This window comes from Zootoca vivipara, chromosome 12 (genome assembly GCF_965207765.1).
Source record: "Zootoca vivipara chromosome 12, rZooViv2.hap1.1, whole genome shotgun sequence".
Taxonomy (NCBI): domain Eukaryota; kingdom Metazoa; phylum Chordata; class Lepidosauria; order Squamata; family Lacertidae; genus Zootoca; species Zootoca vivipara.
The window spans coordinates 14,354,767-14,382,533 of record NC_142595.1 but is presented as its reverse complement, the minus strand read 5'-3'; the positions used below and the strand labels follow the sequence as shown (position 1 = coordinate 14,382,533).

At 44.8% G+C, this 27,767-nt stretch overlaps 1 protein-coding gene across 1 annotated transcript in view; it reads right to left on the bottom strand.

Annotated features, from left to right (window-relative positions):
* The window catches only part of LOC118094582 (uncharacterized), a 127,964-nt gene that overhangs the window by 23,572 nt on the left and 76,625 nt on the right, over positions 1 to 27,767 (bottom strand). Inside the window, exons 33-50 of the mRNA XM_088655102.1 lie at positions 26,711 to 26,782; positions 25,419 to 25,562; positions 22,775 to 22,846; positions 20,212 to 20,355; positions 18,510 to 18,581; positions 18,257 to 18,400; positions 17,725 to 17,796; positions 15,485 to 15,589; positions 14,434 to 14,499; positions 12,498 to 12,611; positions 10,590 to 10,649; positions 9,356 to 9,460; positions 8,492 to 8,554; positions 7,461 to 7,565; positions 5,050 to 5,121; positions 4,221 to 4,325; positions 3,026 to 3,094; positions 812 to 916 (exon numbers count right to left, since the gene is read on the bottom strand). Of these exons, the coding sequence (XP_088511228.1) occupies positions 812 to 916; positions 3,026 to 3,094; positions 4,221 to 4,325; positions 5,050 to 5,121; positions 7,461 to 7,565; positions 8,492 to 8,554; positions 9,356 to 9,460; positions 10,590 to 10,649; positions 12,498 to 12,611; positions 14,434 to 14,499; positions 15,485 to 15,589; positions 17,725 to 17,796; positions 18,257 to 18,400; positions 18,510 to 18,581; positions 20,212 to 20,355; positions 22,775 to 22,846; positions 25,419 to 25,562; positions 26,711 to 26,782 (1,689 nt within the window). The remainder of the gene's footprint in view (positions 1 to 811; positions 917 to 3,025; positions 3,095 to 4,220; positions 4,326 to 5,049; positions 5,122 to 7,460; positions 7,566 to 8,491; positions 8,555 to 9,355; positions 9,461 to 10,589; positions 10,650 to 12,497; positions 12,612 to 14,433; positions 14,500 to 15,484; positions 15,590 to 17,724; positions 17,797 to 18,256; positions 18,401 to 18,509; positions 18,582 to 20,211; positions 20,356 to 22,774; positions 22,847 to 25,418; positions 25,563 to 26,710; positions 26,783 to 27,767) is intronic.

Below are 27,767 nucleotides of genomic sequence, written 5' to 3'. Positions count from 1 at the left end.
GTATTTAAAAAGCGGAGAGAGGAAGAGATACAGAACATTTTTATTTGGTGTGTGTTGGAAGTTTGGGATATACTCGTTACGGCGAGTATATCCCAAACTCTATATTTTGACTAGAAAAGTAGGGGGTTTGTCTTATACGCCCAGTCGCCTTATACGCCGGCATATACGGTACTTAATGGTTGGGCGCTGTGAGGGACAGAAGCTATAGACAGCCCCCTCCCATCTTAAACACGAGCTCTTCGCCCAGTGCAAGTGGGAGTGGGGAGGGGGATGTTTTGAGCGGGAAATCAGGAAGCAGAAGCCAGGGATCAGGCAGGGTAGCCGAGCCACGGCGCCGCTTGGGAAAGGAAGGGGGAAGCAGGGAAACCGTGGGACGAAGACCAATCCCAGCGACCCCGGAATTGCATAAGAAGCGCCGGGGGTGGAGATTTAGTATCCCCAGGCTACTTTGCTGGAGAAAGACGCGGGAATCTCCATTTGGAGGTTCTGCACCGGACTGACAACATGTACTGACAACATGTATATAGCACTGTTTCAGCACTGTAAATAGACTGCACTAATAAAAGGATAAAAATGCAGAGCTGTGAGGAGTCGTTACTCTAGAGTAGCCACCACCGCCACTGTGACAGGCGCAAATTGCCTTGCGAGTATTTTTATAGGGTCAGCTCTCTCAGAATGAAACCCCACAGTCTGAGCATCAGATATTCTGCATATTGTTTCATATGTTAGAGGGCTGCTTTATTTGTTGTTAGCTGGTTTGGGCACCACTGTATGGAAAGTAGGGATAAGCATTTGAATAATAAATACTGACCATTCAAATCCACATTCTCCAAGACGTCCTGCAGCTCTTTTTCACTCAAAAAGAAGCCCTTGCGGGCCAGAATGGATCCAAGGTCCAGAACAGAAACTCCTTCTTCTGGAGGGCAAAAGCGGAAATGGAGTCAGTGAGGCGATGGATAGACAAGAGAACACTCAAACTCACATAACACTAAAACCAGGGTTTGTTTAACAAAACACAAGATAATCCTGAGTTGTCCCACAGATTATAACAAACAATGGCTTATTTCTCTAGTCTTTGCTTTGTTTTCTAGTTTTCAAGAGCTCTGGCCAGGTAAAGGAATAATTTTTAGAAAGTTTTAAGTTGATACTAATAAAACAAATTCCAGTAGCATTCATGTTGGTACCTGGCCAGAGCTCTTGGAATCTTTTCATTTGATTTTCTCAACTCTCCAAGGACTCCAATTTATTTGTTTTCTAGTTTTACCAAAGGGTTGTTATGACCTGTATAGATTGTTTTTTTAGCCGTTTCCTTCTTCCATCTCCCCTCTCCAGGAATCAACTTTCACTTAAACCTTTCTCTTTCCAAATAGCATTGCCTTCCTATCCTTTCTTTTCTTTCTTTTTACCCAAATTTATCAAAATACAAAAAGGAGGGATCATGATTAGAAGTGGAGGGAAGGTAAGGTTATTTAACCCTTTTCCTGCACACTGATCCCAATGAAAATCCCTCCCGCCACAGGATTTTATTTGGATAACAGATGTCTAGAAGCAGAATCACTTTCCACATGTAGTTTAAATCAGAAAAGCAAAGATCGGGTGCTACTAAAGCATCCACGTCCAGAAGCATTCTTCCAGAGTGGCATTTAGATTTCTCTCTATTGTGGCTCTTCCCTACTAAATGAGAACCCAATCATTCACTGGGTTTGCACATAATTCTAAACTATGGTTTATTAAACCATGGTTTAGCTTTGTGTGTGAACTCTGCCTTGCAACTATGGTTTGTTTATTGTCAGCAAATCATGATCTTAAACCATAGTTAAAACAAAAGCAAAGATAAATTCAGAGCAGTTTTTCCAATATAGCAAAAGGAAGCGGATCGCATTTTGGAAGGATAACAAATAAGCCAAGATAACTGTGCGATATCAGCCTAGATTCTATGTAACAGGGCCGGATTTAGGTTTGATGAGGCCCTAAGCCACTGAAGGTATTGGGGCCCTTTATATGTCAAGCTGTCCGTTGTGAACAACAAATTGTCACAGTTTTGTGTTGAATATATGCTATATGGTAATTTATGGACCTAATAGGTATCTAAAGGGACCCAGGTGGCACTGTGGGTTAAACTACAGAGTCTAGGGCTTGCTGATCAGGAGGTCGGCGGTTCGAATCCCTGCAACGGGGTGAGCTCCCGTTGCTCGGTCCCAGCTCCTGCCAACCTAGCAGTTCGAAAGCATGTCAAAGTGCAAGTAGATAAATAGGGACCGCTCCGGCGGGAAGGTAAACGCCGTTTCCGTGTGCTGCTCTGGTTCACCAGAAGCAGCTTTGTCATGCTGGCCACATGACCTGGAAGCTGTCTGCGGACAAACGCCGGCTCCCTCGGCCTATAGAGCGAGATGAGCGCCGCAACCCCATAGTCGGACACGACTGGACCTGATGGTCAGGGGGCCCTTTAATAGGTATCTAAAGCCATTTGCACATGCAGAATGTAGGCAGCCTATAATTATATAGATATGAGCAAACCAGTGATATTTTAGGGAGCAGGCTAGCAGGCGGGGCCCACGACTTACATCATAGGAGCCTACACAACACAAAACACTGTTGCCGTATGCAGATTTATTTTATTTGTTTTTTATTTATTTTATTTGTTTTTTAACTTATATTTTGTAAATGTACATTGTTTTTTCTATAGCTTATACGTAAATCCGGCAGTCTATGTGAAGCACAACCAGAGGGCTGGAAGGCGACAATAGGACCTAGAGATGTTACAGTGTCTTCAAGTCTGCATGAGTGTAGGTTTTGCTGGCAAAATCAGAAGACAAGAACAAATAAAAACTGATGTTTTGTTGTGTGCTTTATGCAGTTGTTCCTGTCCAGAACTACATGCAAGACTCATGAGATAAACGCTGATATTTTACAGGATCTCAGAATTCTGACTCCAAAACACATGGAGCACAAAAAAGCAAGCATTTCCCTGTGGTGTGGGCCCTTCCCCGCTCCCAGTGCATTCTCAAACATCTTATTGACTCACCGCTCTGGCGATGCTGTTGGCTCTTTCTCACCTGTTTCATAAATTCTTCCAGGCTCACTTTCCCTTCAGCTGATGGAAAAAGATCTCAGAATCAGGAGGAGACCACGCTCCCCAACGAGGCTCCAAAAAAGGGGCAGATAATATGGTGCCCTGAGCGAAAACAAAATTTGCCCCACCCCTCTCTAAATCTTTATTATTTTCACAATAATTCCTTTTGGTACACAGTTGCTTTTTATGGATCTTCTCAGTAGGTATCTGTGCACATTTTTTATTACGATTATGATTATTATTTTGCGCCCCCTCAGCTTGGCACCCTGGGGGGGGGGAACCACTTGCCCTAAATCCAGCACCGCTCCAAATTTAAAAGGAGACCAGCAAACATCAATCAGATAATCTCAGTTCCAGTCCTTGTGGGTTCAGATAAAAAGCTGAAAGGGCCAACTTAAATTCCAAAATATCTACATATTTTTTTTAAAGAAGAAAGCCCCAGTAAATACTGTAGTCAAGTATTCACCTTTCCTTAAGAAAGTAAAGGGGCATGATGAATTTACAGGCCTAGAGTTTATTTTTCTAGTTGCCAGGATATGTTCCCTGAAGTGTACGCAAATTCCCTCTTTGCATATGTATTTGTACCTTGCTTCAAATGATATTCTGTATTTTTTGAAATTGCCATAGTTACAAGAAACTGATTCCTCCACATACTAGGCCCCCTCCTTAGTACCTACTCCTCTAGCACAGGGATAATGTCTGGCGTGTGGGCCAATCTCCCCCCCCCATTTCTCCCCCCTCAAAAAAAACCCACACCCACCTCTCCATCAGCTGACATCACCAGGTGATGTCACCTGAAGGATGGGATGGCGGGATTCAGTCCTGCTGGAGTCTGCTTTGCTAGCACACTCTAAGCCAGTAGGATTGATCCCTCCACTCCTTTGCTGGCCAGCAGTCCTGGGTTCAATCCTGCAGGGTGCTGCTTTGCCAGCACGTTCCTTGTGGGGAATGCAGTGGTGAAGCAGAACTCCTGCAGCCGGCAGTGCATTCCCTGGACATTTCCGTTACTATGCCTCTCATGCCTCTTGTTACAGAACCGTCAACTTTCGGATTGCGGGGTTTGCCCGGTGCGGGACGCCAGACCATCAGAGCTTGCAAATTATCTCGGCTGTTTCAGAGAACTCCTTCCCCTGAAGCCCATACTGACCATCCGCCGGGGCATTTTTTAATGCTTCCTGGAACTCTTCTTCTGCGAGCTGGATGCCTTCAATGGCCAGAACGTTGCCTAGTTCCTGAACGTCAACCATTTCTCCTGCAATTGGGTGCAGAACAGATTGGGATGACATGACTGCCGATCCTAAATACGTCAGTCACAGAAAGATATTAGTAAGCCGGAGGGTAAACTCTGTTCTGTTGCTGATCCCCTATGTACAGAGGGAAACTCTGAGCATTTTTTAAAAAACCCTTTAGTGTATTTTGATTGTTACTCTTTCACTACACTTTAAGCCATTACTGTATAGCAGGCCCGTCCAACAGGGAGATCGTGATCTACCGGTAGATCACTGACACCTGTAGTAGATCACTGGCTCCCCCCAAAGAAGCTCAACAACTATGGCTCCCCTAAAAAAGAAGCTCAACATTTTCACCCTGCAGCCCATCAAAACGGCGCTTTCCTCCTCCCTAAAAAAACCACTCAAAACCTTTGACCTAAACCCTAAAAAAAGGCCCCTCCTCCCTGAAAAAAACCCCAAAAAGGGGGTAGATCACTGCCAGTTTTTAACTCTGTGAGTAGATCGCAGTCTCTTGGGAGTTGGCCACCCCTGCTGTATAGGAATGGTTTGAAATATTTAAAAAAAATCCTTCTGGGATGGTGCAGAGGAGCAGGAAAAGAGACAGATGAGCAAGCCATGGGCAGGGTGTCCTACAAGTCCCCACAGCATGGGGAGAAATTGCCTGCGCATTTCTAAAGAGAAATAAGGAGACGCTGCCATATTTAACACGTCCATTTCAACATGCCCCCCCTCAGTTCAACTCACCTTCATGCGTGGGAGATGGCTGCGTCAGAGGGAGGTCATCCACTACTTCCTTCGAGGTCAGGCTGTCATCAGCTACAAACAATATGGCCGCCCACATAAGGCTTAAGGTCATGAGAGTTGCCTCACCCTTATGACAGTACATTAGAATGGGAGCTCAAGGAGGAGCAAACCAAACCATCTATGATTAAATGGGCCCAAGACCTGGGTTACAATGTCTATATGGAACAATGGGAAAGGCTGTGGCAGAAAGACTTGAAATTTACCGCCTGTTACAATCTGCGGGAGAATATTCTCAAAATGATGTACTGGTGGTATCAAACACCAGACAAAATATCAAGGATGTATAAAAATAAATCACCAATATGTTGGAGGTGCGAGAAGGAGATAGGGACCCAAATGCACATGTGGTGGAGATGCCCAGAAATAAATAAGTTTTGGATATAATATCTATGAAGAGTTAAAGAAAATGCTGAAGTGTAAGATCATAAAGAAACCAGAACTGTTTCTGTTGAATATAATACCAGAGGATATCAAAGATGCAAGTAGAATTTTACTTATGTATGGTATTGTAGCTGCGAGGGTCCTTATCGCTAGAAAATGGAAAATTAAAGACGTACCAAATATAACAGATTGGCAAATCTTAATGAAGGAATATGCACAGCTTGCTAAAACCACTGGGAGAATTAGAGGTCAAACAAAGCAAAAAGTAAAAAAGGAGTGGAGGATTTTTGAAGACTATATAAATTCATCCAAATAACCAAATCCCGATAGCAGAACAGAATTGAACCATGTCGAAATTTTAAGGATAAGGAAATGTTGATAAGAACTTAAGTGTGAATTTAAATGGGTGTATATAATTTACACAGGATATGATTGGAAGAACGCTCTTCTTTTTTTTCTTATTTATTTTTTTTTTTCTTTCCTTTTTCTTTTTCTTCCTATATAATCTCCCTATATAATTGTTTTTGTTTCAATTCCCTCCTCTTTCTTTCCCTTGTATTCCTTTATATGTAAAAGGGAGATGTACCAATTTCCTGTATGTGTTTTTGAAAATCTTTTGTGTTTCTGCAAATTTGTATGGCTTTTAACATTTGAAATAAATAAATTATTTCAAAAAAAAAAATGACAGTACATTCTTTGGTTCACGTACTAAGCCAAAACATTTTACCTCAGGTTTCTGGAGAGGACGATTTACGGGGGGGGGGGGGGAGCAGAGCTTTTTTTTTTTGCCGGAACTTGCCGGAACTCAGTTCTGGCACCTCTCAGGTGGGCGCCATTGTTCATGGTGAGTTCCGGCTCCTTTTCCCCCTAGAAAAATAGCACTAGGTGGGTGTGAAATAAGAACGAGGAGTGCTACTGAGTCAGGTTGAAGGCTCATCTTGTCCCTCGCTGTGTTCACATGGCGGCCAACCAGACGCCTGTGGGAAGCCCACAAGCAAGGAAATGAGTGTCACAGCAACACTCTGCTCACTTGCAATTTCCCAGCAACTGGAGGTAGAAGGTTGCTGTTTTGACTAGTCACCATCTATAGTCTTATCCATGAATATAAGCCAGTCCACGTTGGCGGCCGTCACCCTATCTCATGGAAAGTTTTAAGTGTCAGGAAAAATGGCTCCCGAGTCACGATAGTTTGATACACCACCTTGTTATATTTTCTTTGGAAATGTGGTTTAGAACCTGTCAGGGGGACTCCCTACAGGGACCCTCCCCCAGTCATCCTGACCAGCACTTCGCCCAGTGACAGCGCGAGCAGAGGGTCAGGAGGAGGGAATGAGGAATGGAGCGGAATGGAGAGGGGGGCTCCAAGACGTATCAGAGCCTCGGCACCGACCCAGCTGGCCAGAGGAGGAAGAACAGCACAGCAAGGTGTCGGAGCCTCAGCAACACTCCAGCCAAAGGACGGGAGAAGGAACGCAGCCCCTTCCGGCGCCCACGTTGGGCCATGCACCCAGAGGTAGGGCAAGGGGGCGGCGTTTTGGGTTTCCCAGACTATTATGCTGGCGCAAAAGCAGACAAGCGCCATTGCTGGCTTCTGAATCAGACTAGGCGGTCATGTTTTCTGATATCTCTGCACTGTAAATAGTATGCACAATAAAGCTCTTAAAGACAGAGCAGACTAGAGAGTCTTTACTCGAGAGTAGCCGCAACAATCCCCTGACAGAACCATTTAAAACAACTGAGAAACAAAGGCCAATTAAGTGCCTGTTTCGCTCCCAAACAATTCTTGGCTCTCTAGACACAGGGGGTGAATGTTTTTTTTTTTTGGCGGGGAAGTGCATTAAATGCAAGGTCAGAACGGCTGCATAAATGTCTGTTTCCTTCCTGATACATGCATCTTTGCTGACGGACATTTCTCCAAAATGTAGGCCCCAAAATCCACTGTAAGTCTCCTCACATAACATACAACTTACCCCCAGGGCTGCTGCCTGTTAAATCTGTCTTCACTTGTTCTTCGGAAAGGAGGCTGCTTTTCTGCTCTGAGGTGGGACTCACGGTATCACTCTCAGCCACGATCCCTTGGTTCAAGTAGCAGGAATTAGTCTGCTGCCATGATCCAGGTTCTGTACTTCGCAGGCTATACTATTACATTAGAACAGGCTTGTAAAAAATAATTTAACCAGGTGCCCCCCGGTGAATAAGAATTCGACCTGGGTGACTAGACAGGAACATCAACCAATTTTTTTGGACACAAAAGACTAACATGGGGGGCAATGGGGGGGGGCTAAGCTGGTAAGCGGTGGACCTTTGTGAACACCAATCATTTAAAGTACTTTTAAAGCACAACAACTATGGTGCTGGAGGAGACTCTTGAGAGTCCCATGGACTGCAAGAAGATCAAACCTATCCATTCTGAAGGAAATCAGCCCTGAGTGCTCACTGGAAGGACAGATCGTGAAGCTGAGGCTCCAATACTTTGGCCACCTCATGAGAAAAGAAGACTCCCTGGAAAAGACCCTGATGTTGGGAAAGATGGAGGGCATTAGGAGAAGGGGACGACAGAGGACGAGATGGTTGGACAGTGTTCTTGAAGCTACGAACATGAGTTTGACCAAACTGCGGGAGGCAGTGCAAGACAGGAGTGCCTGGCGTGCTATGGTCCATGGGGTCACGAAGAGTCGGACACGACTGAACGACTAAACAACAACAAAGCACATCCACTCCATTCCACCCAAATCCTGGGAGCTGTAGTTTACCCCTTCCCTTGTAGAGCTACAATTCCCAGCACCCTTAAGTTCCCAGGATTATTTGCTGAGAAAACATGTGCTTTAAATATATGGTGTGCACACAGCCTCACTTGCAAGACTGAGCCAGCGAGGCAATTCTTACGCTCTATTACAAAATTGTTACATCCTTGTGCCTTAGGTGCCTGGAGCTGTACAGAAACTCTTTGTTATCCTTCAGCCCACCATCATTAAAAAGCCCAGAGACTCACCTTCTGCACCTGCTTTCAGCTGCACATTCTTCACCCCCTCCATGAACTCTTTCAGGTTAACCTTCCCATCATCTGGAAGACAAGATGGGGGAAGAGGGCGGCTCAAGTGGGCAGGGAAGCAGAAGTGCAATTATTTTGCAAAGGGTGTTGCTAGGAGCTGCACGGAATGCAAATAAACCCCACAGTCTGCATCCAGGCAGGCAAGACAGAGATGCAACAGGGAGGGGACAGAGAAGTGAGAGATTGCCTACTTAGTAGTGGAGAGGGTAGGACATACTTGACATATGCATATACAGTACTTGATATAAGTGTATCATAAGATACAATAGAAGTTTCAAGATCTGGGATAGGATGTTTCTCAAGCACAAATGACCCATGATGCTCTGTTGCCTGCATTCCCCCCCCCCAACATGCTTTATCACAGAGGCAGCAGTCTTGGGCTGAAGACCAATGGGACATGCTTAACCCTTCCGCCTTCCGCCATTCCCCATTTAATATTGCCTGCTTATGTGTTACAGTTCAACCGGGGGGGGGGGGGGAGGCGGATATGCAGGCACCTGTATATTTTCCTTCATCGAGTGAAAAGTAGCTGGGGGAAGTTCGAGGAGGAAGTAGGTCAGAGCAGGGAAAGCTAAGAAGCCCTAACCCCTCTGAAACTCAAAACCTCCCCAGGGCTGCTTTTCATTATTGCTTTTAAACAGGGGGAGAAATGTTACTTATTCGTCTTACACAACTGTCTGTCATGTGGGCCTCAGCCAGAGTCTGTGAGATCACCCAAAGGAGCTGAAAGGGGAATGTGCATTCCTGAACTGGATAGTTTTAATCTGTTTTACTTCTAAGAGGGGTGGGAGAGCAAGCGCTTTAAAGACTCACCATCCACAGTTGTAGATTTCAGAGCTTCCTGGAGCTCATCGTCTGTTAGCTGAATGCTCATGGTGGCCAGAATAGCATTCAGGTTATCGACAGGAACTCGATCCTCTGTGAGAGAAATGATAAACATGGAAACATTTACAGGGCCTTGAAATCCCCTGCTTGGTTAACAAAGCTTCAAACGCTGTCGAGGATTGTGTGCACCCCATGCAATAATCACAAATTCAGAAAATTAGACATCTGTATCAAAAAGAATAGAATTCCATGAGCTGCGTAAAGTGCCCAAATGTATGCATTTTTTCTTGTACAGCATGGTGCAGAACTAAAACTGCTAGCATGTTTTGCAAAGCTAAGCAGGATCCAGGATGGTTTCAAAGCTGGATGGAGGACCGCATATTGACATTCCTGCATTGTGGATGGTTGTTCCAGATGACCCTCACAGTCACTTCCAACCCTGCCATTCTATGGTTATATTAATGTGCACTCTTTGCTGATTTGAATAATATCTTTTGGTTTTACAGAACATGGGGATACAAGGAGCCATGCAGAACATTGATGTCCCTCTCTATGACCCCTAGAAATCTTATTCAGCCACTTTCCGAAATGTCCGCATCTGATAGCCATCTTCAAATATCTCAAGGGCCGTCACATGAAAGAGGGAACAAGCTTTTTTCTCCTGCTCTGGAGAGTAGGAATCAAAGCAATGGATCCAAGTTACAAGAAAGGAGACTCCAACTAAACATCATGGAAAATGTTCTGGCCGTAAGAGCTGTTTGGCAGTGGAATGGTCTGCCTTGGGAGGTTGTAGACTCTCCTTCCTTGGAGGTTTATTTTTAAGCAGAGGTTGGGTGGCCATCTGTCATGGATGCTTTAGCTGAGATTCCTGCATTGCAGGATGACCCTTGTGGTCCCTTCCAACTTTACAACTCTATGATTGGCCACCCAGTGTTGACCCAAAAGGGCCTGAGAGACTCCGCTTTTTACAAGCATCCCTTTGGGAAGCCTCTCTTACCACATTCTGCACCCCTGTGGAATCACAGAATGAAACCAGTCCTGTGCACAGGTGTGCTTTGTCCATTGACCATTTATCCCATCTGCTTCGATGCTGGTCTGTTCCTCATCATCTAAACCCTGCCTGGGGCTTTAAGCCCTGTCAGAAAACAAGTGCTCTCTTCGAATGCTTACAGCTTAATTTTTAAAAAATTCTAATCCAACTACTGTAATGCAACCCGCTTACCCTCAGCTTGGTTCTTGACTACACTCGCCATCAATTCGCTCATATTCACCTTCCCATTTCCTGCAAGGACAAAATACTGATAGATAAGACTTAAGAAGGACCTTCACACTAGCTCGATTCCACGTCATTCCCACAGCATTCTTACATGGCGTTTTTTCCAACACACCATTGAACCTTCGACTCTGCCCATGCAATGACAGAAAGATTAAAGACTATATACACTTTTTCTTTTACTGTCCTTTATATGCCTCAGTAAGATCCAGGCTTCTCTCTTTAATCCTGACGACCATTGCACGGGACATCAACCGCATGAAGTACTTATTGGTGGTTGCCAACCCCTTGGGTTTCACGCGACGTGGCCATCTACATTTTACAGGCCCTGAAACTCAGGGCCACCTTTTTGGCTAACTTGCCCAGCCCCAGTCCTATGTTAATTCCTGTTATACTCACAGTCGACACGCCTCACTTTGTCTTTTACCTTACCAGCCGCACTCAGCTGGATTATATATTTAATGTTATAGTTGTATTTGTTGTATTCTATGTTGTTGTGCGACAGTTGCGTGGTTGATCTTTTATATGTGCTATGGCTATATGGCTAATGCAATAAACTTTTGATTGATAGATAGATAGATAGATAGATAGATAGATAGATAGATAGATAAGACAATCTGCAATGCAGAAAGTGACCAAGCAGAAGTGTATGTGTGTGCGCGTGTTTTGAAATACTCATACGCAAATAAAAATTGCTATATTTCAGTATCCATCATGATTATGACCCTGGTCCAAAAGAGTGATTCAATGGCCTATGCTACTGATGCGAATCCCAGGTATTGCATGCCCCAGTCTGAGAGGCAGGAGTTTGCTAATTTCCATGAGAGACAGAGAGGACAGACTCAGTGACATACCTGGTTCTTTAAGACAGTGGCTCTTGACTGCTCACATAGGCAGCCTCTACCTGAAGACATTCTCCTCATCTGTGAACCCTCACCTATGATGAAAGAGTCACTGGGAAACTTGCCGGTGATGTCAGAATGCCAGAGTCCAACCAGAACACTCCTGCTTGACCTTTCACTGAGAAGTAAGTGCTGTATGGAAGTCTGTGCGAGTAGGGTTGCCAGACTCAATAGAGGACAGGACTTCTGTGTCTTTAATTTAATTGAGTCTGGAAACCTTAAAGAGAAACCAGCAGACCCTTTGCTTGGCCTCTACTAGGGCCAGGGCCTTTTCAGTATTGGCCCCAACTTGGTGGAATGCTCTTTCACAGGAGACCAGGGCCCTGTGGGATTTGTCATCTTTCCGCAGGGCCTGCAAGACAGAGCTGTTCCGCCTGGCCTTTGGGCTGGACTTAGTCTGACCCCTGTGTTTTCCTCCCTCATGGCTTGGATTTATGGACTATTTAAAATGAGGCTGCATTTTAAATTTTAATATGGTATTTTAATTAATTGCTCTTTATGTTTTATTGTAATTTTATTGGTGTTAGCTGCCCTGAGCCCGGTTTTGACTGGGGAGGGCGAGGTATAAATAAAATATTATTATTATTATTATTATTATTATTATTATTATTATTATTATTATTTTCTCTTTAAGGTTTCCAGTCTCAAAAGAGAGCAGGGCAATTAAAGGCACAGAAGTCCTGTCCTCTATTGAGTCTGGCAACCCTATGTGTCTGGCAACCATCTCCACAGAGATCGGCCCACAGTTAAAGCCATCACACTCTGTTAGAGGCACGTGTATCAGTGGGTTGTGATGTTTCTCGCAGCCTCTGGGACTGGTGTGCTGAGGATCACCTCCCAAGAGCTGAGGGAGACTTTTTGAGAAGGAAGATTCAGTGTCTGCGTAGAACATGGGCAACCCCCCCCCCAAAAAAAAACCCACCTTGCCTGAGATCAGGAAACAAGGTTCACTCACCATTCACAGCCACATACTTCAAGGCTTCTTGGAGTTGCTCTTCGGTTAAGTGGATCCCTAAGTTGGACAAAAAGGAATCTACCTCTTCCATAGCAACCATATCCCCTTGGTCACCTAGTCAGGGGAAACAATGAGCCAAAGGCCAGACTTTCAGAAGTTGGTGGGAAATCAACAAGGCCTTGCCAAAAAAAAGGTCAAGCTGCTGCAAAACCCAAGAAGTTAACCTAACAGCGTAATATAAACCTGCAGGATCAGATCGAAGTTCTACCCAGTCCAGAATTCTGTTTTCCACAATGGTCAGATAGTACCTCTGGGAAGTTCACAAGTAGGCCTTTATGGCCATAGGGGCATTATTACGAGCCAGACCAAAGGCCTGTCGAACCCAGCATCTAGTCCAACCACCTGCTGCGATGCAGGAATCTCAGCTAAAGCATTCATGACATCCAGACTCTGCTTAAAAACCTCAAAGGCTCCTGAAAAGTCCATCTGTGGGGCAAAAAGGCAACAGCCCTGCTCAGCTGTTGACCTAGCAACTAGACTTCAGTGGCATACCTCTGAACCTGAAGGTTTCATTAACCTGTTGTGGCAAAATTGCCATGGGATAATATGCCCTCCCTCCAGGGCCAGCCCAAGACATTTTGGCACCTGAGGCAAAACACAAAATGGCGCCTCTGCTTCAGGGAAGAAGGAATGAGTGAAGATCTATATCCGGAATGGGGGGGGGAATCAAATGGGGGGGGGAAGGAATCAAATAACGTATTTTCAACTGTTTGTTTTGGAAAAGGTTGGTCTCAGTCCATGTTATTCGCAATGTGCTTAAGTGCTATGCTTAGTATAGGGAACAGGCTGGGCCAGTTAAAGGGTTGTTCAGAGGAGACAGCCAGAGGGAAAAGATATATTCATTTGGTGATGGTTGTGAGAAAAGAGATGGGGGTTGGTTGGTTGGTTTGCTTGCCTCCCCTTCATTCAAACAGTACACACTACGGTGATGACTTCATTTTTTTTCTCAAAAAATATTTCCTGTAGCACACATGGATGAACTTTTGCCTATTAATGACTAAAATGAGGTACAGTATATTCCATTGAAATATTTAAAAAGGTTATGCACAAACCGGGGTTTTTTTTGTATGCCGTTTTACCATTTCATAAAATTGTATTAACAATTCTATATATATTTCGTATCAAATTTGGACACAACACCACATTCCACAATGGGGAGTGTTCTTAGCAACTTAGGGTATACAAATGTCACACCTGCGCAAAGTAAAAGCCCCTTTTGGGGACCTCAAAACTCAGCCAGCAGACCCTGCTGGGCATGCTGGGAAAAGAACCTACAGGAGAGGTAGCAAAACATCGTCCTCTAACGGCGTCTATACTGTTACTGCAGCTAAAAAAAAGCTTCCATGTGTGTTTGATGACCCTATATATGTGACTCTAAAGCTTGGGTTCAATTTTATATCTGCTTATAGTGACTTCAAAAATGGTCAAAAAAACAGATAAATAAATTTTTTAAAATCATTTTGTGTGTGAGGGTTTTCTTTTTATCAAATCTCTTTGAAAGTAAGATTTTTATCTAATCTTTAATGAAAGCTCATCAAATTATGATACAGGGAAATGAGGTTGTAAAATAGTCATCACCCTAGTACACACCCCATGCTATCAAAACCACATTTTGAAAGCTTAACAACTGAAAATAGGTTCAGGGGCTAAGCCTCGGCTCAGAGTAAGCTGAAATTTCTACCATTTATTTTAGTACCATAATGGAAAGAGAAGGAAAATCAACGTTCATGTTTGGTAGGCACACATAGCAGACATAGCTGCCAAGTTTTCCCTTTTCTCGCGAGGAAGCCTATTCAGCATAAGGGAAAATCCCTTTAAAAAAAGGATAACTTGGCAGCTATGAGAGAGTCATCCTGGCATCAGAGACCTCACTCACCTTCAGGAGTCTGCCCCATTTCACTAAGGCTATTCATAAATTCTTTGAGGTTCACTTTCCCATCCTCTGTGAGGGAGTCAAAAAAGTGCAAAGTTACATGTGCGGAACCTTTTAGACGAGCACAATTCTTACACCCTGGCTTCTAAAGCCAGAGACAAAACCAAACAAAAAACAAGGCATAATGGAGAACATACTGTAAGGAAGGAGACTAGGGTTGCCAGACTCAATAGAGGACAGGACTTCTGAGCCTTTAATTGCCCTGCTCTCTTTTGGGTCTGGAAACCTTAAAGAGAAACCAGCAGACCCTTTGCTTGGAAATTAAACAGAGGGTCTGCTGGTTTCTCTTTAAGGTTTCCAGACTCAAAAGAGAGCAGGGCAATTAAAGGCACAGAAGTCCTGTCCTCTATTGAGTCTGGCAACCCTACAGGAGACACACAGTGACAGAGATGAAGTATTAAAGGGACACTTTGTAGGCAGAGTGGGATTTTGTGCAAAAGGGATGTGAGCTCGATTCTGGGACAGACTGGGCCGAGCCTCCTTAATTCTTAGCTTACGGCTGCGTACAACACTATACCTTTAAAGTGCATGGGAAAAACACAATTTAAGGAATTGTGGGCACTGCAGTTTCCCCCTCATGGAGTTACAATTCCCAGAAACCTTTAATGAAGGCTACGGTGCCCAGGATTGTTTGAGGGAAGCAATGTGTTTTAAAGGTATAGTGTGTGACATAGCCTACGTCTGCTTTCCTGAGCCAGCATTTTATACCTGGCTCTTGTTGGTTATCCTCACAGTTCTAGAAAATTCCACAAGCCTGAAGCCTGCCCACCCCTGGTATAAGGCAATGGGGGAAACCCACTGCACTAAGATCTGGGATGTAGCAAAGGATGTCCCAGACCTCAGTCCCTTTTACTAATGTAATAGAAAGGTGGGGCGCAATACGTTTCCAGAATCTAAATGTTTAGAGAACTTGCCATTCTCCAGCTGCCTCTCTCTCCCCCCCTTTTTGCCCACGTGATTCGAAATCTCAAATACGGGGTCCATCAGTTCTCACCATCAACTTCAACTTGCTTGAGGACCTTCCGCATCCCCTCTTTGGTTAAAACAATCCCCATGTTTTCAAGGATGGAACCCAGGTTTCCGACGAGGACCTTGTTACCTTAGATACGAGGAGAAATTGAACACAAGACCAGGAGAAATCAGCTCTTGAGCAACTGCCCATTTAAAATATTTTGCAAAGCCCATTACACTCCATAGAGTGTAGTGGGGGTTGCGGAAGAGCTCAAAAGAAATCTGGGAGGGGGTGGGCTTTAGTTAGGCTGAGTCATTGAGGCGTGTCACAGTTTTGATTGACAGGAGCCACTTATTTAAACTCAGGTACAGTACTTTCATTTTCAGCTCACTCTCGGCAAGCCTTCGAATCTCCCACCCGCCCGCCACTGTTTTATAGGCTTTAGCTGACATTGCCTTTTCAGGGGTCGCCTGTATTCAGGGGCCCAGTAGGAATTTTGCCACTTGGCTGATTGGCTGTTGCCATTTGGTTTTTGCGTACTGCTTAGCAAATTGTCACAACTTGTTAGATTGGCCGTTAGGCTTTGGTTAATAAATTGGTTATAGGAGGGGCATGGCATTAATTTGCCTACCCCCCTATCTTGTTCCTCATAGAAGTATTCCGTTAAAGGAATCCTGGGGCTCTGGGGCTCTAGTCCATTCATCCTGCCATAGGCAAGGATGGTGCGGCCATTACAGAGCCGAGCCTTGGGGAACATTCCTGGGTCAAGAGGAGAGTGCCTGTGAACAGTACCTCCACCACCTTGGGGTGTTTACAGTGGAACCTCTGTTTATGAACACCTCGGTTTATGAATTTTCGGTTTATGAACGCCGCGGACCCATCTGGAACGGATTAATTCACTTTCCATTACTTTTAATGGGAAAGTTCGCTTCAGTTTATGAACGCTTCAGTTTATGAACAGACTTCCGGAACCAATTACACCCATGTTTCAGTTTATGAACGCTTCAGTTTAAGTACTCCCCGGACCTGTCTGGAACGGATTAATCCACTTTCCATTACTTTCAATGGGAAAGTTCGCTTCAGTTTATGAACGGTTACTCCGCGGACCGTCTGGAACGGATTAATCCACTTTCCATTACTTTCAATTGGAAAGTTCGCTTCAGTTTATGAACGCTTCAGTTTATGAACAGACTTCCGGAACCAATTGTGTTCATAAACCGAGGTACCACTGTACTTGACTTACCTACCCATAGGTAAGTCGGAGCTGGTCCTGACCCAAAGGGGGTCAGATGGAAATGGTCCTGACCCAAAAGGGGTCAGATGGAATTGGTCCTGCCCAAACCGGGCAGATGGAATTGGTCCTGACCCAACAAGGGTCAGATGGAAATGGTCCTGTTCCTTAGAGTGGACAGATGGATTAACCAAAGCCTAAGCCAACACTCAGAATTAATAGTATTTAAATAAAGTTGTGGCCAAAATAATGCCAAAAACCCAAACCTAAAATATCGTGTGAGTTGCGAGTTATTTATGGGATTTCTGGGAGCTTCGTCACGCAACGGTGTTAGGTTTAAAAGAAACAAACACAAAAACAGGAATTTATTTTATTTTTTTACATATGGTGATGTAGGATTTTCCCTTAGCTCTTTGCACTGAAGGGACAAACAGTCCCCAAGTGCCAAAGGGAGAGGGGGCTGAAATCCTCATTAGTGCCTCAAGTCTGGGCCCTTGATGAGAAAGGAAGTGACCTCTCTGTGGCTGCGATCTCCTGGGTGACACGGATGACCCCTCTGATGTGGCCCAGGGCACTGGCAACCCATGCTACACCACTGTTCCCACCCCAGCTCTAAATAAAGCATAACCGTAGGGAAGAATCCTTGCCGCACTTCGGTTGCTGGGCGCCGTTGAAAATGGCTTATCCTGCAGAGCAGGAAGTGACCTCTCCAGACAATGGAACGACTCTTCTCTCTGTGGCTGCGATCTCCTGGGTGACACGGATGACCCCTCTGATGTGGCCCAGGGCACTGGCAACCCATGCTACACCACTGTTCCCACCCCAGCTCTAAATAAAGCATAACCGTAGGGAAGAATCCTTGCCGCCTTTCTCAAGGGGTGCACTGTGGCTCCCGTTTGCTCTGACTGAACCCACAATAAAGTTTCCAGAGTACAGAGCTGCAAAAGCTTCTGCTGAGGAATGGAAAGCAGGTTTTAGGATAGGGGCGAGGGACGTTCCCAGAGCTATATCCACACAAAGTATTGTAATCCACTGCTCTATTTTCACTTACTTTCAGGTTGGGAAAAGCGTCGAGTCTTGGTCAACGCAGACAAGACACTTTCCACACTCACTTTCCCATCATCTGCAAATTCGTAAAAGAAGTGTGGGGATGTCAACCAATGAAATAGTATTTTGGTTCAGCCTTCCCTACCCAGTGCCCTCCAGATGTTTTGGACTACAACTCCCATCAGTCATTATGTTAGCTGGTTAATCATCCACCTTTCTGTTGATTAAATGATTGTTAGAAGGAAAAGTCAACATTAGTATTTTTGCTTTCTTTCCATTTTACAGTAGTACAGAAATAAAAATAACCTTGAAGATATACACGGGTGCCCTTGGTTTCAATCTCCAATTAAACTGTCTTCTACTGTTAATCAACTAAAGCTTTTGCTCATTGATCTAATGGTTAGCTGATTAAAGCATGAAGTGCTTAAGAGAAAAAATGGCAGATTTACTGGGTTTCTCTCAGATTATGATTTGGTTTGCAATTTTAACAGGCTAGTCAGTTTTGATCGAAGCCATTGGGCTTTTAAAAGCCTTACCGTTTGGGGTAACATATTTCAATGCCTGCTCGATTTCATCAGGAAGTAAATTGAGGCCCATATTGCGCATGATAGAATCCAACTCTCCAGTGTCCACCCAGCCTTGCTTGATGCTATTCATCGTTTTCATAGCTCCTTCCATCTCTAAACACAGACAAGAGTCAACACAATGAATCACCCACAGGCAGGAGCCTCAATGAAGCACTGAATAGTACAGGAAGGGAACTGGCTTCTTTCAGTCTCTTGCTCTTACCTGAAGCTGTGGAGAATCGCCGGGTATTGGGCAATTCGTTCATAAATTCTTTCAGTTTCACCATACCATCCCCTACAAGACAAAGCAGAGGAGGAGAGAGAAATGAGAATGAACTAGTTGCAAAAAAATAACTGAACAGGGCAGGGATGTCTCTGCAGTCTGGGGCCATGAGTCCAAGGACCACAAACAAGCTTTAGATATTATGGTAGTATTGCCTACATTTCTGATACCAGAGGGATGATGGGAATTGTAGTTTAGCACCATCTGGGTGGGGGGTAAAGGTTCCTCACACCTGCATTAGACTAAGCAGGAGTCTCCCCTGAGATTGCCTGGCACAGATGGGCAACAGGTGAAACTATGCCAGGCATGGGCAAACTCGGCCCTCTAGCTGTTTTGGGGCTACAATTCCCATCATCACTGACCACTGGTCCTGTTAGCTTGGGATGATGGGAGTTGTAGTCCCAAAACATCTGGAGGATCGAGTTTGCCCATGCCTGAACTATGCAGTGATCCTTAGCTACCTGAAGAAAAAGAGTGGAGCTGAATGCATCTCTTACACTGTACCAGAAGGAACCTTCACGGTTACGTGACCAAGCTTGGAGGGGGAAACCACTTCTGTTTGAAGGACCCTTCCTAACAATCAAGGCCCGACAGAGACCCCAGGTTTGACCAATGCCATCCTAGAGGGCTCTTTGGTTTTCAGAGGCTGAAGAACGATCTGAATGGCAGCCGCAGCTGGCAACATTAAGCTGCTTTTGAGCGTTGTGTCTTCCCACTCCGAGGAAGGAGAGTTCATGGTTAGGGTTGCCAGACTCAATAGAGGACAGGACTTCTGTGCCTTTAATTGCCCTGCTCTCTTTTGAGTCTGGAAACCTTAAAGAGAAGCCATCAGACCCTTTGTTTAATTTCCAAGCAAAGGGTCTGCTGGTTTCTCTTTAAGGTTTCCAGACTCAAAAGAGAGCAGGGCAATTAAAGGCACAGAAGTCCTGTCCTCTATTGAGTCTGGCAACCCTATTCATGGTCCCACAGCTGGCACCATTGCCTGAAAAGCAAGCCTCTGTGGACGAATCCCATTGGGAACACACTGCTGGGGACCTGGGCAAACCTTAAAGCAACCATTACGTTCTTGAGCAATAAAATTTCCAGTGTTAAAGTGCCAATTAGAAAATTAGTCTGTGTTATTTGTCCAGCCAAGGTACATGAAAACTCATTCAGGAGGACATCCATTAAAAAGACAACACTTCCTTTGAGAGGGGAATGGTTAGTTTGTATCTTTGGGGTGTACCAAGAGGGCGAGCCAGGCAGACAGACCTGGGGTGTCATAAAGTTACCTCAGGGGAGAAGCAAGCTTTTACAGAAAGGGATTTCTAGAGGCAGAACTCCCTATACTGTGGACACAAGGGATAGTCTCAGCTATAGCCCTGAACTTTAAAAGGTACCTGGCCACGTTTGCGCTGGAAGAGGACTCTCTTTTGTATAAAAGGAGAAGAAAAAGAATAAAACCCTCGAGTGCATGAGGGAATACAGGATAGGCTAAAGGGAACAACAGGGGGGAGGCTCAGTTTACCCCAGATCATCCCTGTTAGTTCTTGCATTAAGTGAGAGGTAGAATAAATAAGGGTCTTTTGTCGCACTAGGCAGGGCTACAATTGTATGCCACCTCTGCCCATTTGAAATTGGTTATGTCTCAAGGTTTTCTTACTTTTGACTGCCATGGTCTTCAGCACCTCCTTGGCGTCGTCCTTGGTTAAATGGATGCCGATGGGAGCCAGTATGTCTTTCAGCTGAGAAACCTCGACTTTATCACCATCCATTTTGCTAATGAGCATGTAGAGGTTATGTATAGCTGCAAAGAGGAAAGCAGGTTGCCAAGTTAAGAGGCAAGAAGCTAAGTCTCGTTTCCATGAGACTTGTACACGGGGGACACTGCAAACAGTTCCCACCACCCCATCCTGAACGCGAGTCCTGGCCTCATACATAAGCAAGTTTAGGAATAACTTCACAATGCATTGAAAAATATGGGGCAGAGGAGAGGTGGAGATTAACCAGGAGGGCAGTTACAATAGGTTATATCTTTGGGCAACTTTTCTGAAACAGAAGTTGTAGTGGATCTGTCAGGTTACTGAGTGAGTGAGCGATGGCTGCTTTTAGCCAATCAGATAAATACAGCATTTTAGGCTGGCAGTATGCATGGCCACCCTACTAAATATGTTTAACTAACATGCTTTTTAAAACAACCACCGTGCTTACCGCTGGGCCTCAGCCAGGACTGGAACCGCAGCACATGAGTAGGGTGATTTAAACCCCCCCCCCCCCGTTTTCCCACCAAAGAATCTGCACCCACCCCTCCAAGCTGCTATTAATTACTAACAGTACAGGTAACTCACATCTTATTTAACTTACGAGATCACAGTTTTTTTGTAGGTGAGTGGGAAATAAATAAATAAATGGAGAGCAGAGGGAGCCCCACTCTGCATTTATTTATTTTCCCCAAACTGCCGGCTTTGGGAAGGTGATACAAAGGCTCTAGCAGCATCACAGACCCCTTGGGTCGCACCCCCTTCCCAAGGGCAGGTAAGCAAGGCACCTGGTTTTGAGTAGGAGGTGTGAGGGCTCTGGCAGGGTCCTAGTGCCCTCCTCCCTCCTTCCCAAAGTCCTGTAAGCACTTGCTTGGCTTGCACTCACAGGACTTTGGGTAGGAGATAGGAGGGTGCTAGGACCCTGCCAGAGCCCTCACACCTCCATCCCAAAGTTAGATAGGCAGCCTTCCACTTTGTGAGGTGGGAGTGGGAGCTAGTTCCAAGGTTTCCTGGCTTTATGTGTTTTTTGCGTATATGCGTGGACCTCTGGAACAGAACCCTTGTGTAGGATGCAAGTTACATGTACATTCAGGGGCAAATAGCAGCTGAGGGGGGAGGGGTTGTGGTGGAGGGAAAAACAGATCAGGAAGGGAAAAGTTACCCTCCTTCCTTGTGAGCTACAATCCTAATTTGGACTGGATTCCTAGATGGCTGCTTGACCCTGAATCTGCTTGATTTAGCATCAGCCAGTGACATGGCCCAGAATGTTTTGGTAATGGAATACGATCCGGGGGGGGGGGAGCATTATTGTTTCATTTAATAACAATGAATGGATTCAATACCCATCAAGTGGGGCCATTTCAAAACTACGCGATTAACTTTTTAAAGGTGGCCATTCCTAGGAAGCATTTCTATGCATCTATAGTAAATACAAATGCCCAACTCTCTGGGCAATCTGAAATGGTTGTTCTAGAGCAGGCACCCCCAAACTGCAGCCCTCCAGATGTTTTGGCCTACAACTCCCATGATCCCTAGCTAACAGGACCAGTGGTCGGGGAAGATGGGAATTGTAGTCCAAAACATCTGGAGGGCCGAAGTTTGGGGGTGCCTGTTCTAGAGGCACCTATGCCTCAGCTGGACACTTGCATTTTGCAGAGCAGAGCATCTTCCTTCTGTTGACCACACACCTGCTTTAAGCCCCTCTGATCCTCGTTTGCAGCTATGGACCTTGAATTTTGTCGGACCTTGACTACACGTCTCCAGGCCCCTCTAACCAATCATCTGCAGGCTGCATAGAGCAGGGATTGCCAACAAAATTTTCTCGAGGACCCCTCATCGAGCCGCTATTGTGACCAGGACCCCCATTAATTCCTAATCCTAAAATTAAAAAGTGAGAGCCAAATTAAGAGTCTTTTTATATTTTATATTTATACGTTTTTTACAGTTCTTCCTCTTCATCTGTAGGCCTTTGTCGTTTTAACGAACCACTTTTTAACCAACGGTCCATTTTTAACTACGCGAACTGTAGCTTCCGCGAAAAAGAACGCTTTGTTCACAAACACTACTGTTTTGCAAAGAGGCAGCGCGTGCCAGGGAGGAGGGAGGAGAATGGAGAAGACAGGGTACCTGCGCAGTAGCGCACAAATGAAGCCGACGCGCGCAAGGCATCTTGGGGAGGTGAGCGTTAGTAGAATGCGCGCGCTGCCTCTTTGCAAAACAGTAGTGTTTGTAAAGCGCCACCTAACGGCATACAGCAGAACTACTGCCTCTATCTAATTCTAGTTTTGCGCTAGACTCTGCTCATGCAGGAAGTGGCCAAAACAAAAAATCTGTTATCATACGAAATATATTTAATATATTTTTTATTCTAATAGCATCTTGCGGACCCCTCTGGCATAGCTCGCGGACCCCTGGGGGTCCCCGGACCACCTGTTGGGAACCACTGGCATAGAGGATCCCACTCACCTGCAGATTCAGAGAAACGCTCGTTGTTCACTACGCTGGTCAGGAAGTCCTTGAAAGTCACCCTTCCGAATTCTGCAAAACCAACGTTTCATAAAGGTTGGAAAGGGGAACCCAAGAGGCCATTCAATCTAACTCCTGCCACTCCACAAGGCAGAATGTCTTGGAATATTAAAGTGTCAGGTGTGACTTCAGCCTGAACGTAGCAGAGTGTTGCACAATCCGGAAGCTTCTGGCGGCAATAATGACTAGACGTCTGGACGCAGAATAACTATTTACAGGATTTATTAAATAAAAGAAATCCAGAGTTTCTATGTACAACTTTAGAACTCAAAAACAAAGTAAAATAAATCCTTTCCTCTCTCTCTCTCTCTCTCTCTCTCACACACACAACGAATACAGCACTTTTCCTCCTACACTCACCACACCACTACTGTGCTAGTTTTCTCTGATAACAGGACTCCATGCTAATCATCAACCAATGAGAGAGCAGTTACTATGGCTGAAGCAGACCTTGGCTTTCTGCCCAGTGTTAATTGCTTGTCCTAGAGTTGATTGTGTGAAGAAGTAATCTGATGGTTTCTCATGCTACCAATTTAGCAAAACCCGAACAGAATGGTCAAACCATTTCCCCCTGCCCTTAAAAGTTAAATCAATGAATGAAAGTAAAGCGCTCACCATACAAAGGAGATGGAGACCCTATAGATGAGATGTATTTCTAGATGACTCAAGAGAGTCAAGCTACTCAGCCCAATAGGAAACAAACCCTCTCCTGTCATGCACACTCACAATCACTGACCTATTTGTCCTGAATAACTGATGTTCCTGGCCATACTGAGCAGAGTCGCAATGGGATTGCAGGTTGATAAGAAGTGGCTCCCTGAGATCTGCTAAGAGCCAGTCATGTAATGCTTTTTAAGGCAGGGTTTTGCTGACTTATTTGGAATTACAAGAATGTACCGTGGGTGCCAGCCACAAAATGGCTGCTGCGGCAGTGTAGCGCAACTCAAAATGGCTGTCACAAAATGGCCGCCACAGCTAAGAAAGCAAAAAGAGAGAAATGCCCACAAAACAATGCCCACCTCCAACCAATAGAAAAAAGGCACCTATATCACCTGCTGCCGTGCTCACTCACAAAGAGTCATTCCTTGCACCTATTCTTTGAGCACATTTAAGAGGTGTTTGTTCAAATGTAGGCAAGCTATTGCAAACAGGAGCTGAGCAGGAACAGCAAAGAGTCTCTCACACATTGTGGAATTTCGTGGCGGTATTTGCCGAGACATTTCATGGGTGCCAGAGGAGGCACACTGGAATTCATGGGTGCTGTCTTTGTGACCCGTCAGGAATAAAGAGTCCACATGATTTTATAGAGAGGGATGCCGCACTCTGTGTGTTACATCCTGGTTTTTCTGAGGCAGGAAAGCTCAGTGCATGTAAGCTAGTGAGGCTCTATCTCAGATATCCTCTTTACTTCAAGGTGGGCCGAGACCGAGGAAGTGCATTTTGCAGCCTAACTAGAGGAAGAGGATTCAAAAAGTTTCCCTGAGGAGTCAGAAGCTGACCATTTTCCTTGAGGATGAGGATTTAAATTCCTCCAATTAGAAACCAGATTCCACAGCTCCCAGGATCTACCACTCTCCTGTAACATTACGTGTCGAAGGGGCTTCCCAGCCAAAGGAATGCACATGGCAGATAGTTAGTAAAGGTAAAGGGACCCCTGACCGTTAAGCCCAGTCATGGACGACTCTGGGGTTGTGGCGCTCATCTCGCTGGAATGTCATCCACGTTCAGCTGGAATGTCATCACTTCCACTGGCCTTGTTATTAGCAGTGCTTTCTAAGGCCCATTTGACTTCACTCTCCAAGATGTCTGGCTCAAGGTCAGCAACCACACTACCTGGAGTGTATGAGACCTCCATATCTTTCTGGTATAATTCCTCTGTGTATTCTTGCCACCTCTTCTTGATGTCTTCTGCTTCTGTTGGGTCCTTACCACTTTTGTCCTTTATTATGGTAATCTTTGCACAAAATGTTCCTTTCATATCTCCAATTTTCTTGAACAGATCTCTGGTTTCCCCCATTCTATTGTTTTCCTTTATTTATTTGCATTACTTTAGCATTCCAATCCCCTATAATGAGAATAACATTCTCCCCATTCCTTAGTAAAGTTTCTATCTTCTTGATTTCTGATCTTCCTGGTCATTTTCGCCATTTTGGCGTAGTCCATCATCTTTTTCAACCATTCTTCTCTAGTCAGGGATTTATCTTAATTCCATCTTTGGGCCAAAAGTAACCTTGCTGCCATTGTTGCATACATAAATAGCCTTTTCTGCTTCTTTTGTATTTCTGCGCCTACAATTCCTAGTAGAAGTTTCTGCTTTTCCCCACAAAGGTTATTTTAAACATTTTTTTCAACTCATTATATATCATTTCCCAGAATGCTTTTGTTATTTTGCATGTCCACCACACAGGGTAGAATGTGCCCTCTTTCTCCTTTCCAACAAATATTTGAAGCAGTTCTATACATTTTTACTAATTTAGTGGGTGTTAAATATCAATGATACATCATTTTCATATCAAAGCTTGACTTACTACCACCAAGGCTTTGCCTTATGGGGACCAGGAATGAAGACAACTTTAGTACTTACCATCTACAGGGATGGCTTTTAAGGCATCCTGGAACTCAGTGTTGCTCAAGTTAATACCCAGAATTTCCAGAATGGACTCCAAGTCTCTGACGTCCACTTTCTCACCTCTGATCTTACTGAAGTTCACAACAGCAGATTGAAGTGCTGCCAGAAGAAAGATCAAATACGGGCCATGAAAATGGAATTACTGTGTTCATAGGGACTGAAACAAGTATTTCACAGGGATACTAGTCTCGTGATGAAAATCTCTTTTCGCACAATGACTGGTTGCACCAGGCACCGTTAAGGCTTGTTTACATCTTATATCTGCCCACATCCATCTGAAACAAGTGTTCCACATGAAAATACCTAGGCTAGAATAAATCAAACACCTTGTTTTGCAAGCAGGTAAAGATTGTACTTAAAAGAGTTTTAGTAGTTACAGAAATAAATCCCCATCCAATAGGCAGCAAAGGGCAGAAGAAGAAAAAGTTTCCAATTGGTTTAAAAAGGAAAAAAAAAATACTTGGTTTAATTACAAAGGGACTGTGCATTTTTTCTGTGAGCAAAGATATTTGGCTGTGTAAATTTCCTAGTTAGGGCGTTTACCCATGTGTAATTTTGTTGAGCTGGGAGCCATGCAGCTACTGGCTTCTTCCAGGAAGAGAGAGAGAGAGAGAGAGAGAGAGAGAGAGAGAGAGAGAGAGAGAGAGAGAGAGAGAAGAGAGAAGCAGCAAAGATGCTAGGAGCCTGTTGAGTTCCTCCCATGGTCACTTGAGCTCATTTCCGGCTCAGGTTTACCCTTTTATGCATGCAAGTGACAGTCGGTAACCGTATATTGCCACATTTTCCATACAGCAAGATGCCATTTCCACAATTCGAGCCTATCGCTGAAGTCACAACAAAGTTTATATTTCAACTCGAAATGTTGCTAAGGCAGCACCCCCAGAGTCAAGGACTCTTACGTAGAAATGTACGGTAGTTTTCTCAATATATTTGACATCCTAGAAACTGAAGTCCCTGGGTCAATATGTTTACAGCTGCATTGGCAGCAGAAGCCACACAAAGGAGTCTGGAGGTCTCACAGGAGAAAAGGGAAGGGACTGAGACACTGTTATTCTCCTGATTTCTGAACTGGACTCAGAATAAAAACCAAGCTCATTTCTTCCCTTTCTTTGAGGGGGTGGTGGGGAGGGGTGGCGGTCAGAAACAGCTCAGCTTGTCGAGTGCAGTTCCAAACTGAGGCTTACCCATCGCTAGTACCAAACTCACACCCTCTCCTAGATATATGCCCTTGTTATTAACGCACTCACCCAAAGAGTCCCTGAAGCGTTGGCTCATGGACAGAGTTATCAGGCAGTCCTTGACATTTACAATCCCTTCGTCTGGAAGGAAAAGACAAAACAGGACGAAACCATTGAGTGACAGAAGAACAGGGCAATTAAAAAGCAAGAAGAGGTTGGGTTGCTAAGAGTCAGGATCTTGTCTGCTCCTGGAGCAGGCAGACTCTGAAGGCCAATAATATTCGGAGCATAGAATCATAGAGTTGGAAGAGACCACAAGGGCCATCCAGTCCAACCCCCTGCCAAGCAGGAAACACCATCAAAGCATTCTTGACATATGCCTGTCAAGCCTCTGCTTAAATACCTCCAAAGAAGGAGACTCCACCACACTCCTTGGCAGCAAATTCCACTGCCGAACAGCTCTTACTGTCAGGAAGTTCTTCCTAATGTTTTGGTGGAATCTTCTTTCTTGAAGTTTGAATCCATTGCTCCGTGTCCGCTTCTCTGGAGCAGCAGAAAACAACCTTTCACCCTCCTCTATATGACATCCTTTTATATATTTGAACATGGCTATCATATCACCCCTTAACCTTCTCTTCTCCAGGCTAAACATACCCAGCTCCCTAAGCCGTTCCTCATAAGGCATCGTTTCCAGGCCTTTGACCATTTTGGTTGCCCTCCTCTGGACACGTTCCAGCTTGTCAGTATCCTTCTTGAACTGTGGTGCCCAGAACTGGACACAGTACTCCAGGTGAGGTCTGACCAGAGCAGAATACAGTGGTACTATTACTTCCCAGAACTGGACACAGTACTCCAGGTGAGGTCTGACCAGAGCAGAAAACAGTGGCACTATTACTTCCCTTGATCTAGATGCTATACTCCTATTGATGCAGCCCAGAATTGCATTGGCTTTTTTAGCTGCTGCATCATACTGCTGACTCATGTCAAGTTTGTGGTCTACCAAGACTCCTAGATCCTTTTCACAAGTACTGCTCTCAAGCCAGGTGTCTCCCATCCTGTATTTGTGCCTTTCATGTTTTTTGCCCAAGTGTAGTACTTTACATTTCTCCTTGTTAAAATTCATCTT